Source organism: Oreochromis aureus, linkage group 11 (genome assembly GCF_013358895.1).
Source record: "Oreochromis aureus strain Israel breed Guangdong linkage group 11, ZZ_aureus, whole genome shotgun sequence".
Lineage (NCBI taxonomy): Eukaryota > Metazoa > Chordata > Actinopteri > Cichliformes > Cichlidae > Oreochromis > Oreochromis aureus.
Genome location: NC_052952.1, coordinates 26,684,252 through 26,698,088, shown reverse-complemented (window position 1 = coordinate 26,698,088; position 13,837 = coordinate 26,684,252). Strand labels below are relative to the sequence as shown.

Sequence of the window (13,837 nt, the reverse complement as noted above, 5' to 3'; positions counted from 1 at the left end):
GGCCTAAATGTGCACACACTTGGGGGTTTTGAAAACGGCTTTTTAATCAAATATTTAGTATTAACAGTAATAATCAATAAAAGAATCATGTGAGTCAGAAAGTTCCAGCAGTGTCATCATATCTACACAAGCAAATAACAATCACACACACAGGAAAAAGAAGAGGGGTGTACATAGAATGAAAGATTGAAATGGAGCAAAAGGAGTCACGAACAATGATCGGTCATGAACAACAGACTTTCCACAGAACATGTTTGCACACTTGTGCGCGCACACACATGCATTTTGACAATATGTGAGACACGTCGACTCACTCCTGCCGTGTCCTTTTGGGGTCATGGCCTTCATGTCGGCAAGCCGCTCAGCCTTGCAGGGTCTGTCAGGCGAAAAGCAGACAGAAAGAGAGAGATGGTCTGAGTCTGAGATCAATGTGTTACCAGTCTTGTCATCATCTTAACAAGAGGATATTGAAGAGAAGAGTGAGGAGAAGAGGTGTGGGCTGTGTAAGGTACAGCTGATGCTCAGTAAAGATGGCAACAGTGGTCACTGTTACATTTGTTTTCATGGCACAGGCACAGAAACAATTCCAATGTTAAATCCTAGCCTGCACTGATCTTACTGCTCTTAAAAATGCACTATCAGCAAAGTGAACCCAAAAACTTTTGGCTTTTTCAGCCTAAAGTCAGATTTGCAAACATCATTTCCCGTGCATTGATAATGCAGCCTAATAATCAAAATCCACAAGATTGTCCAAAGCAGACACTCGACATTCTAACAACAAAATAACTTGAAGAAATAATGATAGATAGTCTTCAGAGATGCGGAGTGAATGACAGAGAGGGGGGGTATGGAGTTAGGCCCCAAATGTATGCCAGTGCATGCATCAGCCACCCCCCTCCACCCTCTTCTGGGCCAGGAGCTGTTTACCTCTCTATCAGTGGTCCTCTCTAAAAGCTGGAACCCCATCCATATTCACCGGCCTCAAATTCCTCTGCTTATCTCCCCCCAACCCTTGAAAAACCTCCTCGTGTTCCCCTTTGCACATACATACATACATAAACACGTCTTTATGGAGGCAAGAGGCAGACGCGCTGGGCCAGGAGGGTGTCGGGGATAAGAATCACCTTGAATTCAAAGCAGAGGATTGTGGGTCCTTGGCGGGCGGATGGATGGACAGGAAACCAGGCACATAGGCTAAGGATCACACTGGCATGACACACAAAACTGCTAGACAGGTAGAAAGAGGCTTTAGGCAGGGGGAAGAGGTGTGTGCAGCAAGAATATTAGCAATTCAGAGGATTTGGAACAGTGAGGTGTGATGCTTTCAAAATTGTGTGTGATGTCAGGTGATCTGTGTCATTAGGTGATGGATGCTTGTGCAGGTTGTTTTTCTGTATAAGCACATTTGTGCTCTACTCTAAACATGGGCTTTAAATGTGGAGTTTTATGAAGAGTCTTTTGAAATTGAATTGAAATTTTTGCTTGTATGTCAAAAAGTGAACTCAAAAAGCTCTGCTGGCACAGGAAATAGGATAACTCTTATGGGCACTTAAAAAGTTATTGAGAAATATAATTGGATTAGCTGTTATTCACAACACTGAGATTTATATGAAGTGGACAAATCACTTGTGATGGTGGCTGCTTTGAAAAGGGGAGCAGGAGACTGGCTGATAAGAACTGAAAGTACAAGTGAGGGCTCAAAGAGTGCTTGAGCAGAAGCAGAGACACATGGAGTAGGGGGGACCGGTACCCCGTTCCTGTGCAAGCTGCGTTGTTTGGGGATTGAAGTTGGGAACTCTCTCCACTACTAATTGCGCGCCGGTGCTTTCATGAATATTCATTCTGGCGTGTTCAGACCCCGCCTAATTAGCCGGGAGATAGAGGAAGAAATTCGCACCTTTTACCACAAGAGAAGCGTTTTCCCCCCGTCGCATTCTCAGGGGGATGCTGGCAGAATAGCCCAAGTTCATTAGCCAAAAAAGAAAGCGAAAAAAGTTACCTGAAAAGCACGGGACGATTTTGGTCTTCAAAATGGCTGGGCAAACAGGATTTTTTTTTTATTACAATTGCATATTTAGTGCCTATTACGCATGTCTGTCAAAAAAAAAAGAAAAAGGAAACGAATTACAATTATCTGATTGAGTGAGTTGGTGGATATTATTCTACTCGCGGTAGTTGAGGGGTACATCACATGAATTTTAAAATCTAAACATAGCTTGTGGCAGTTCGAAATGTTCCCCCTGGAATTGAGGAAGACTTGTATTAAACATCTAATATGAAGCTGCTGCCGTTTTAGGAACGCGAGTGTTTTATTTCGGATAATTGTGGAAAACAAAACCCGATTTAACTTTATTTTGGACTTAAATGTCGACACGTCTAAAACCTCGAAATGCAAAAAAAAAAAAAAAAAAAAAAAAAAAATCTGATGTAAAATCAATTACATTATGAAATGATATATATTCACTTTGTTTCATTTGTTCTCTGATAAAACATTTAAACTTTTTGTCCAGCAACATTTTATTCGAGATACAGAAACGGCTGTGAGATCATTTTATAATCATCCTATTTGTCGTGTTTAATTTTAATGCATTTTCCCCTCCCATCCTAACTGTACTCACAACAAGGCAGCGCGTAAATGAAAGGTGGGGTTTGGTTAATTGAAGGGTCGATGAGGTTTTGTTGGCTGAGTTGCGCCCTGGAAAAAACTGCTGCATATAAGGAGATTGAGATTGAGGGGGGGAAAGATTAACACGTGACTGCCCCAAAAAGAAAAAGGCCTCTACTCCTAAATAACATCCTTAATTAGAGAAGCACGGATATTCTAAAATTGTGAGCGGTCCGGGAAAACGTTGTTTGGTTAGTTTTCTGTTGTTCAGATTTCGTTACACTGTCTCTCCAAATCTGTCAGTGCATCGCAGGAAAGGGACTCGCAAGAAAGTACAGAATAAATCAGAGAATTGTCTTCTTAGGGTGACACAAAGGGGACTTATTTCGGGTAAAAGAGGTCACCCAACTTCCTCATCTCTGCGGTTCACTGTAAGTGTGCCTCGTAATTTCTTTCTTTTTTTCCACTTTGTTTTCTGAATCCATCATATCGCCTTCATTTCCAGCCGCTTTTCCTGTACGGCCTGTCATTCACCACTAAGTTCTGTGTGATCCCTTTCATCGAGCACACCATGGAAACCTCGCGCGTCCTGGCAAAAATGCACCTCAGCGCACACAAGGCCATATTCTTTACAAAAGGGCCAAAGCATCTGGACCTTTCTTTTCCAGCAGCTACTCGCTGGCATGGCAAAGCACAAGACTGGGTCTGTGAGGCAGAAACCACTGCTTTTTATAGACTGGGGACAAGAATGACTGAATGGCTAACGCATCTTCATTAACTGAGAGCTGCATGGAGCTCTGGTCTCTTATAGCAGTGACGCGCAAACCCGGGGTCTCTCAAGACACAGAGGAAAGACAGTGATTTTTATCAAAGGAGTCGCGTTAGAGTGGCTTTGTCATCCTCGTCATACATGTTACTTTTTATTTTTTCTCAGATTTCTGCGTTGTATTCCATAAAATATTAATTAAACTACGTAAAGGTTAGTTGTAATTATGCATCAATGTATTTTATGGTGTATAAAGACAAATTACTCATGCAAACTATTAATTTTTTTCGGAATTAAAGGGAAACATCAAGTGTAACTTATCAATCACGAGTCGTGTTTCTTAAATTCTTACATTGCATCAGAAACGTCACCGTATACCCAAATATCAGACTCTGTTACTAATAAACTGCTCCGAGATGACACGAAGATAACTCGCGAGGACTGTCTCCCACTCATCCCAAATAAATATATAACGGATGGGTGGACAAAAACCACGCCTTTCAAGAGATGATGACGAGCACCTGTGACCCCGACAACATTTTCCGCACACACGTACACACTCACGCCACACACACTCGCTACATTGTTAACGCTGGAGACAAGAGTACAGCAAGGACGCAGTGACAGCAGAAAGGAGACAACTTACCTTTTAGTCTTGTACTCCCGGATTAAAATGAACACTCGAGTTGAGTCGTACTGTAAATAGAAAGAGAATAGTCGCATGGGGAAGATGACAACAAACAAACACGCGGCAGAGATAAAAAGGCAAAACATTGCTTTCAGGTAAATGATTAAAATGGGACTGTTGCGCCTGAAAAACCTTCCAAAAAGCTCCTGTTTTAGAAGGAGCGGAACATGTGCCTGATTGCAGAGTTTTAGGCGAATGGAACGGGAGAGATGTAAGATTTGTTTAAAGCCCCGCATTTCCATTTAAGAACGTGATTGTGTTTGCAAAGATCCCTTTCAATCTTCGCATCCCCCCCTCTCTCTCTACCCCTCAGCGTCTCTGAGGCTGCTTTGCAATTCATAGAATTGGTAATTTGCTATTGGGACAAAACGTGAAGGGAAAAATAATCAGATCAACCGGGAGAGGTAGTGAGGAAGGAGCCAGGAGAAAGAAACACAAGGTTTCTCTCTCCAAGTTGCTGCTTAGTAAAATGCTTCGAGAGGTAAATGATATCAGAATATAGACTTTAAAAATTAAAAGTAAAAAAAAAAAATAAAAAAAAAAATCTGGAATCTGTTAAATCTAAATTTCCAGGGCTGGGGAATATCCAGATCAACTGCAAGAGCTTGGCAGCGAAGAGTCGGTGTCATATTAAAAAAATAAAGATTGTTTTATGATTATAAATGGTAATTATCAGATGTGGCAGTCTGGCTTTGAGGATATCAAAACAAGAGGCGTAATGATGGGACTGAATTGCATCGCTATAATATGTCACCTCTGTCACCTGTACTCAACGTATGTGCAGGGAGGAGGGCTAAGGAGCGAGAGAGCACGTTTTGGCCTTTCTCATCTAAGTGGGTGGTGATGATGAGATCACACAACACTGAAAATTACCGAGACAATACAAATAAATGACACACGCGGAGGCTTTGAAACAGAGCAAATGCTTTCGAATTTGTCACACATTTAAGACAGCATCCACAGACACGTCGCATAGGTTTATTTACACGCCTCTCGTTGTGTGGGTGGCTACAGAACTGGAGCAGCGCGCCTTATAATCTGTTTAAAACGAGGAGCGCTATAATCATCAGTGACCTATTATAAAGGTGCACGGGTGTGTGTCTGTAAGTGCATCTGTGTGTGTTAGAGGGAGGATTGGGGTGGGGGTGGGGGGATCCTTCAAAAAGATCTCCGTACTCCCCCACGTGGTTATTTGCAAAACAACCGATCTAAACCAGGGGAAACCTAATCAAACCCCGCTGCTGTAGCCCTGCTCACCTTCCTTGGAGAAAACTGGATGGAATGAGAGAGAGAGAGAAAGAGAAAAAAGTTACAAAAATTAATAAATTAAAAGACACGCCTTGTGTGCAGGTTCGCCAAAACTAGCTGTGGAAACTACTGTTAAAAACTCAGAGACATTTATTAAATAGAACATATGTTTTTCTATAACATATGTAAGATCGGAGCTCTGTGCGAAAAATGCGCTGCGCCGTGCTCTGAACCCCTGCGCCTATTGAGTGTGTCCCTAGTGGGCTTGAATCGGAGAGGAGCCAATACAAGCGGAGAGGAGGCGTGTCTTCGCTCTTCCACAAGACCTCCCAGAGCAGGTTGTTGCGTTTTGGCTCTAAAGCCTGGAGACCTCCGAAGTGCTCGTCAGTTTTCGAAGTAGGAGCCATGGCGACAACAGCTCAGTATATTCCGAGGAATAACTCCTTACCGTCTAACCCGCTCATGCATCCGGATTCGGACAGGATGCACCAGGGGACGACCTACAGAGAGGTACAGAAAATGATGCACCACGAGTACTTGCAAGGGCTTGCGGCGACCAACACGGGACACCCGATGAGCCTGACGCACCATCAGTGGCTGCCAACCTCCAACACAGACTGGTCCAGCGGCACCCACATCGGACAGGAGCACAAAGCCAGCGTGCAGGCGAGCAGGGAGGACCTGAGCAACGGGTTCCACCACAGGTCTCACCTGGTGCACCAGCAGGCGCAGAGTGGCCACCATGGTTCGTGGGCGCCTGCCACAACGCACCACTTATCCCCGCTGTCCCCAGCATCCAACGGCCACCAGTCACTTGTCTACTCACAGCCTGGATACACAAACCTCAACGCAATGTTGAGTCCCCAGCCCGGCACGCTGCACCATGGCATGCGGGACCCACTCCACGATGATTCGGCCAGCCACGACAACCAGATGGAGTCGCCCCAGCAGGCTTTCAGCCACCACCAGGATCACTCGGACGAGGACGCGCCCAGCTCCGACGACCTGGAGCAGTTTGCCAAGCAGTTCAAGCAGCGGCGGATCAAACTGGGCTTTACGCAGGCGGACGTGGGGTTGGCCTTGGGCACCCTGTATGGAAACGTCTTTTCTCAGACCACTATCTGCAGGTTCGAGGCGCTGCAGCTCAGCTTCAAGAACATGTGCAAACTTAAGCCGCTCCTTAACAAGTGGCTGGAGGAGACAGACTCAAACACGGGCAGTCCCACCAATTTGGACAAGATTGCTGCGCAGGGCAGGAAACGAAAGAAGAGGACCTCCATCGAAGTGGCTGTGAAAGGGGCGCTGGAAAATCATTTCTTAAAATGCCCAAAGCCATCTGCTCATGAAATCAGCACTTTAGCCGGTACTCTGCAGTTGGATAAAGAGGTTGTCCGTGTTTGGTTTTGCAACAGAAGACAAAAAGAGAAAAGAATGACACCAGTGGGGGTCCCTCACCCGAATATGGAGGACGTATATTCCCAAGCAGAGACCCCTCCTCTACACCGCACACTACAGAGTCCTGTGCAGTGACTGTTTTCATGAACAATCCGAGCATTTCCGCGGGGGGATAGAAAAGGGAAAGGGGCTATGGAGTTTACAGTATTTAAGTTTGGCTTTTGTTTTCCTGAGAGAAAAGAGACGTGGAAAAGTTGAACAGATCAGTTTTGCCTTTAGTATTCGGAGATTCGCGTGCTCATCAAATAGATGGCAAGAGGAAAAAAAACGTTAAGAAAAAAAGAATAATAAAAAAGAAAAAAAATATTCGCTATTACTGATTCCGTGCGCATTTAAAGTGAAACAAAGATCTTTATTTACCAAAATTTTACAGAGGAGACATGCATATAAAGTAAATTTGATATCCAATGGCTGCCCCAAATAGGGGGTAATTAAATGTGGCAACTGAGTCCATCTCCTCCTGGTGTACCATGAACTATAGGCGCTGACCCGAATGAGGTTGTTGCCTGAAAATGATCAACACTGGAGATGAAAAGCCTACACTGAATGAACATTTTGCTTTTTTCAGGCTTAAACTGGTTATCTGAATATTAGTGTATACTTTCTTTGTTATATTAAGTGTGATGTTTTGGTTCGGGAAATACTTTAACTTCAGTGTCTCTCTTCCTGCAAAGTGTCTATGATTTTGTTCATTATTTGCTATGGGTACTGTATCTCATCAGAGCAACCGCTAATTTCTTTATTTTTTCTGTTTACTCAGTGGGAGTTGATGGTTGGAGAAGTGATGGAAATTGTGGCACCCGAAAACACAACACTTACAAATAACGCCAGACACGCTTTAGAAATTGTGCAAGTGCAACAGGACATCCAAGTTCTGACTGCATGCCTTAAAAAAATCGAGCTTTTTGCAGCTGACCACGCCGAAATTTGCAAAAAGCACCAAATTAGAAGCAAGCGTTTCTTTTCTTTTCTTTTCTTTTCTTTTCTTTTCTTTTCTTTTCTTTTCTTTTCTTGTTGGGGGCTTTGATTGTTCTGAAATTATTGTTTTTGTTGCATGGAGCACTTATTCTTTCGTTAATATTAGTAATGCTATTTTATGTTTTTAATAAAAGTGTGAGTGTAGCTGATCTCATTAGGCTTAAACAAAAAAGCCTAAAAATCTCATGTTTACAGGTTCCTGGTTATCACCACAGAGCGCTGTCAGCCCACACTGCTTACTGCCTGTTATCCTGTTGTATCCCAAACATTTTGAGAGATTGGTCAAATATGAAAAGTTATAATAACTCAGGTAACTTCAGTGCCCCATGTCGGAATATGACGCCTGTACATGATTTGTTTTCCTCTGAGTGTGTATTTTATTTTATTTTATTTTTTAATATAATTCTGTTTTCTTTGTTTCACATTGTCATTGTATTATAATTAAACGCTGGAATCGGAGAAAAGAAAATTACAATTCATTCATTGAGGGTAAGCGATGAAGGGATTTACTTTAGATATATTTATTTTTTCCCGATCTATAAGGAAATCTGAAAATCTCATGTGTCGTGTGTCATATCTCAGTGTTGGACCAGTCCAAAAGCCTACAGCAGTGCTATTCAATACAGATGAGGGAAACTTTTTTTCCAGGAAAAAAAAATAATGATAATAATAAAGATTTTAGAGAAAATGTTGCCAGGATTATTTCCAATATGTAAATATGTCTAATATGTAAACTTGTATTTGTTCTGAGATATTGTTTTGTTTTTTGTTTTTTCGTTTTTGTTTCTTTCCGGGCAGTTTTGTACACTTACTAATTCCAAGAAGATATTTTAATATGATTTCATTTATGAATCTGACCATTTATATATATATATATTTATTTCTTAAAAGTGTTTGGAGCTTTTTTGTTCAGCTCTGTTAATGGTTACGTTGCAGTGGACTTCAGTATGTTTTTTTCCTTTTTGTTTACTACATTGGTTGTATGTTGATTGCTAAATGTAGACTGCAAAGTCACATTTATATTTATGTTATAGTAATATTTTATTACTTACATAAAACATATATACAAGAAATGGTCTTCTGTCTTCATTAAAATCCAAACTACTCGTCTTTTGTTGATGTCTGCTACAGAACCACCAGGCAAGAAAAAAATAAACCTGATCATCAAGTTGAATGCTTTTCACTGTGCTGAGCATCGGGAAGAAGTGAGCACCCCATGTGTTCATTTTAAATAGCAGTGATTCGTTATGTAACAGGGGATCGTTTAAAATCAGAAGCTGTGTACATGTGCTGTTAAGGGGAATAGACAACAGTATTTTACCTCAGGCATTCCCTGCTAAGTTCACAGTCTGTGACGTTGTTCACATCTTTGTGTAAACGCAGTATTAAATTGTGCAATATAAATACGGAATTACTGTCTTTTCATTGAGTGATTATTATTATTATCATCATCATCATCATCATTATTATTATTTAACAGAGGCGTTTGTAGCTAAAATATGCTTTCTGGAATTATAATTTGAGCTGTATTCTTTATAAAAAGCATCGATCATCACTTGACATGTTTTAGGCATTTAAAAGGCGAATTGTGATGAATCTTTGATCTCAGACAGAAGTGCCTGCAGGCAAACATCAGCCTCTTTTCCAAAGATAGAGAGAGGAAAAGGCACACAGGCCCATAGGATCGACATAAACGACGGGCCCTAAACTTTCATAAGGATAAGGACGAACCTAATAAACAGGCAGCATATTTAAGTGTTTCTAGCATTTAAAAAAATCGACATCACTAAATAGTAAATTAAATACAGTCTCACCTCATGGAGCCTTCTGTCAATTACAACGGAACAAAGTGGCAGAAAGCATTATTTTTACATTTGCATGTGTAGATAAAACCAACATATATGTAGTGAAATTTGTGCAGCCGCGGATATTTTGAGAAAATTTACTGTTCATTGATACATTACGAAAACCGAGAAAATTAAAAAGATTTACTGCTGTATAGATTTCCCTTATTGAAGTAGCCACTACTAAATAGGATTATAGCTAAAATATTTAAGTTTGCGTTTCTTGATGAATTTATACTTTTATTAGAGAATAGTAAATTCATATTATTAATAGTTGCACATTGATATTTACGCATTTCCTCATGGTTTTTGTGGTGATCGTACAGGAACTCGCAATGTAAAGTTTTGTGTCCCGTTCAGTTTCTACTCAAGCCACTTTCTTAAAATTGTAACTTTCTTAATAAATGATGTCTTCGTCTGTTAGTATACATATATATGCACTAACGTTAAAATTTCTCTTCGTGAATTATTTCCTTCAATTTGGGATGTTCCGATTAATTTTAAACATGATTTTGTGAGCATTTGTTCATCCATGGCATGCCTTTGGAAAACTACGATAAAATAACAAGAGACTCACACTTAAAAAACGAAACAAAAATTCAGATTTTATTGTTTTTTTAGTCGATCTTTGGTGCTTCTGTGATGGAAGTGTAAAAGTTTATTTTTTTTCATAGGCTGAGGTGGTCAAATTGTGGGAGAAGAGGCCACATTAGGAAGCAAAGCAATTGCCAGACAACAGCGAGTCGCAGGCGCCCCCTGCTGGCTAAACTGGGTTACTTCAACGTCAAATGAACCTTATAACGAGGAACGTAATATTCCAATAATCATCAGGAACAAGATTATTTCTCTTCATTGTTTGTGGCGGTGTCAGAACCTTTAGCTGGTCAATCTTCAAACAGCTTTACAAAAGTTAAACACAACACTGCGGTCTATTTCCTTTAGTCCGCTATCAAGCTAATACATAAATTCATCTGGGCTAAGGTTTATGACTCTGATAGACATTAAAAGGGGTTTTTGCTGCTTGTAGCATTTTTTGGCACCCCCTAGAGAGATTTTACCCAGATACAGTGAAAAGGCTTTAGTGTTTTAATGATAATAGCAATAATAGTAAAAGAAATCACTATTTTTTTTGTTATTTAATACAGTATAATACAGATTTTTGTTTATGAAATGTTAGTTACATGAAAAATACATAGATTGCAGCTAAATAAGGTTACACAGACTCATTGCCTCTGCTATACCTGGATCAATCATGCTTACTGTCATGTTACCCGCCCCCCAAAGGCCCATACTGAGCTGAGGAACACCATGATAAACTGTTGAGAATGAGTTTTTATGCACAGCCTTGCATCCAGTTCATCTCTTCATAGTAAACAGCCTCTCAATGAGCCACTTGTTCTCATTATTAAAAGTTTTATAGGTGAGTCAAACAGAGATCAAACAACAGGCCTGCCTGTGTTAGGCCAGGCTCACAAACCACCTAAAGCAGAAATTGTCGCAAATGCACAGAGGCCTGCAGAGCGGACATAGAAGGCTAAACAGAAGACATCCACAGTTGACCAGACATGAGAGACTGTGGTGACTCACACCAACTGTTATTTTTTGATGATATGCAATTTTTATTCTACACCGTATGGAGGGACACAACCTCCATTATACCATTAAATCAATAATACATGAGGAGAACTCATCACAAAACAGCAAAACCCAGGTATTTGACCTAAGTATCACTGCAGTTCATTCTTCCCTCCTTTCCATCTCATTCACTCTCAGCAGTCTGCTCTCCTACTGAGCGGGCCCTCGGCAGCACTTGCAGTGGAGCTCCAGTCTCAGCACTGCCCGGGCGCCGATGAACACCAATGCCTCCTTCATCAGGGAAGTATCGTCACACACAGGAGATGTGGATTAGTGATGATTAGCAGGGATTATGGCTGGTTAATGGTGGGAAAATACATTAGGAACCATCGGCTCTTGGAGGGGGAGGGGATTTCACTCACACTAGCGGATTTGCATTGATCCACAGCAAATGAATGAGGATTAGTAGCATCAAGCTATCTGCCAACAGATAAATAACATTAAGCGTATTATACGCCAACGCCTGCTATTAATGACATTACAAACACCACTACAATGCTGGCAATTATGGAAATAATAGGAGCAGCTGAATAAGTTAGGCTGGGATTCTTGGGATTCCAGCTCATTCTCGTGGAGAGGTTTGGGGTGATGCTGGAAAGTCGAGCTACTTAGTGGCAAAGATGCATGTAGCTTTTGGGTACCACCTTCTACTGGGACATACTTTAAGGGGTTTATATATTGTTAATGTTTTGATTTTTGATAAATAATTTATCACTGCTTTATAGGCTGGTAACAAGCCTTTCATAATCCCATGTTCTACATTTCCGGGCTATGAAATTTCATTTTGGTTGTCATACAACCTTGTGCAGCAAAGCATGTCTTTTTAACTGTTACCTTAATTTATCCAAAAGAACCCTTTCAGAGATGAGCAGCATTTGTAGAAGAGATGAAGAGGACCTGGACCAGAAGGGATTCTGTAAGATCAAATAGTTAAACCTTTGGTAAATATTTACTCATAGTTTAGCGACTCTAACTTGCCAACTCAAAGGCAATATTTGCTTATTACTCATAAAAAACATTAATAAATCCCTTTTTTAGAAAACGTTCGCTAAGACAAAGAAGCAAGATTTAATACACAGTGGTGTGTTAATGATTTTCTTTAATATTAGAGGTAATATTAGAGGAAAAAATGTGGTGAATAATTTAAACTGTTGATAAGTCGCAGCACTACCAAAGTATACTTTGTCCTTTGGTATGCTCATGTGTATCCATTTTCATTTTATGGCAAGTAATGGTGAAGTTCTGCTGGATCAATACTGACATCTTTATGCAATCAAAGTGCACGAGGATGGCATCGACAATATACGTCCTCTTTGTAACAAATTACATCTATCATATTACTCTGTAGGTAGGAGTGCAGAGAAGGCGAAAGAGCCCGTAGCTTCCTTATTCTCCATTTCAACCTCTTCCTCTGGCCGAGTTCTCCTCTCCTCTTCTCACCGTTTATGTAATAAATACTCCTCTCCCACAGCGAGCGGTAGAGAAAGTGGGGTTGGAAACTGGAAAAAGAACAGAATAATGCATTTTTTCATCAAAAATTCCTTCTCTTCCCCTACCTCAAGGTTTCCTCCTCTGAGCCACTTGAAAGATGGGCAACAATGTGGCCACACAGTGAACACCTAGTTACCATATGAAACACTCCAGCAGTGAAGTGAAGGAGACGGAGAAGGGAGAGGAGAAGTCTTGTGTTATTTATGATACTGGACCTTGTAGCTATATGGGTTACCTCTTCATGTCTACTCCGAAGTATGGCCCCCATATGCGAAGGGGTATAAGTGCAGGTTTATAAAGTTACTCCCCCTCCTCACTGTATCTCTTTGCTCCTCACTGAGAGGTTTTGAAGAAGAGAAGTAGCCCGTCTCTCTCTGTCATGGCTTTGAGCGACATTTTATATCGCCTCAGGTGTCTGTCAGTGTGACTAACAGTTCTGAGAATGGAGAACTAATATCTCAGGAACTTGCCTTCAGGCAGCTGCACATAGATTTTACTGTTGGTGGCATACAATGAGACGAAAGTCATACTTTAGAAGCATTCAGTAGCAGTAATTACTAGTGATTCAGTGAGCTAGTAGGCATTAAACATTGCCTGTGACAACTTTAGCAGGTGATGAGAAAAGAGTGGGAAAGGCAAGATAAATACAATCATCTGTACTGCAAAAGCTGCCTTCATTTTGTTGGATGTCAGGCAAAAAGGTTGAAAAGAACCAAAGGAAATGTATTAGGGATTGTTCTCTAACTAAGCAAAAGCAGTAATAATGATGGTTTTATTTTATTTTCAGAACCTTGTGGCACTCCTAAAAGTGCTGTTAAAGAGGCTTTTTAGACTACTGCACAAGGTTGCAAAATTAATTATTTTTGCATAAAAGGACATAGTAGTCATATGTTAAAGGTTGCCCCCTCTTTTCGCCTTTATGCCAGTCCTTTGTCAGCTGTAGTGAAGGCATTGCAGTATCTCTTGACTTCAATTACAAGGTTTACTGAAGAGAAGAGGAGAGAAAAAGAAAAGACAAGGCCTTGCAGTAAAGAGACACATACCAGAGTAGGAAGGTCATCTGAACCTCGAGCACACTGAGATGTTCAGGGCCTTTCTTCAGTCATGTGTATTCAAAAGAAAAAAAA

The 13,837-nt window shown here is 40.9% G+C and overlaps 1 protein-coding gene across 1 annotated transcript; it reads left to right on the top strand.

The window, feature by feature from the left end:
- Positions 1 to 5,678: 5,678 nt before the first annotated feature.
- Positions 5,679 to 9,029, top strand: pou3f1 (POU class 3 homeobox 1). Its single transcript, XM_039619223.1, has one exon. It carries the CDS (start codon positions 5,713 to 5,715, stop codon positions 6,835 to 6,837), a length of 1,125 nt encoding a protein of 374 aa, XP_039475157.1. The 5' UTR covers positions 5,679 to 5,712; the 3' UTR covers positions 6,838 to 9,029.
- Positions 9,030 to 13,837: the final 4,808 nt, after the last annotated feature.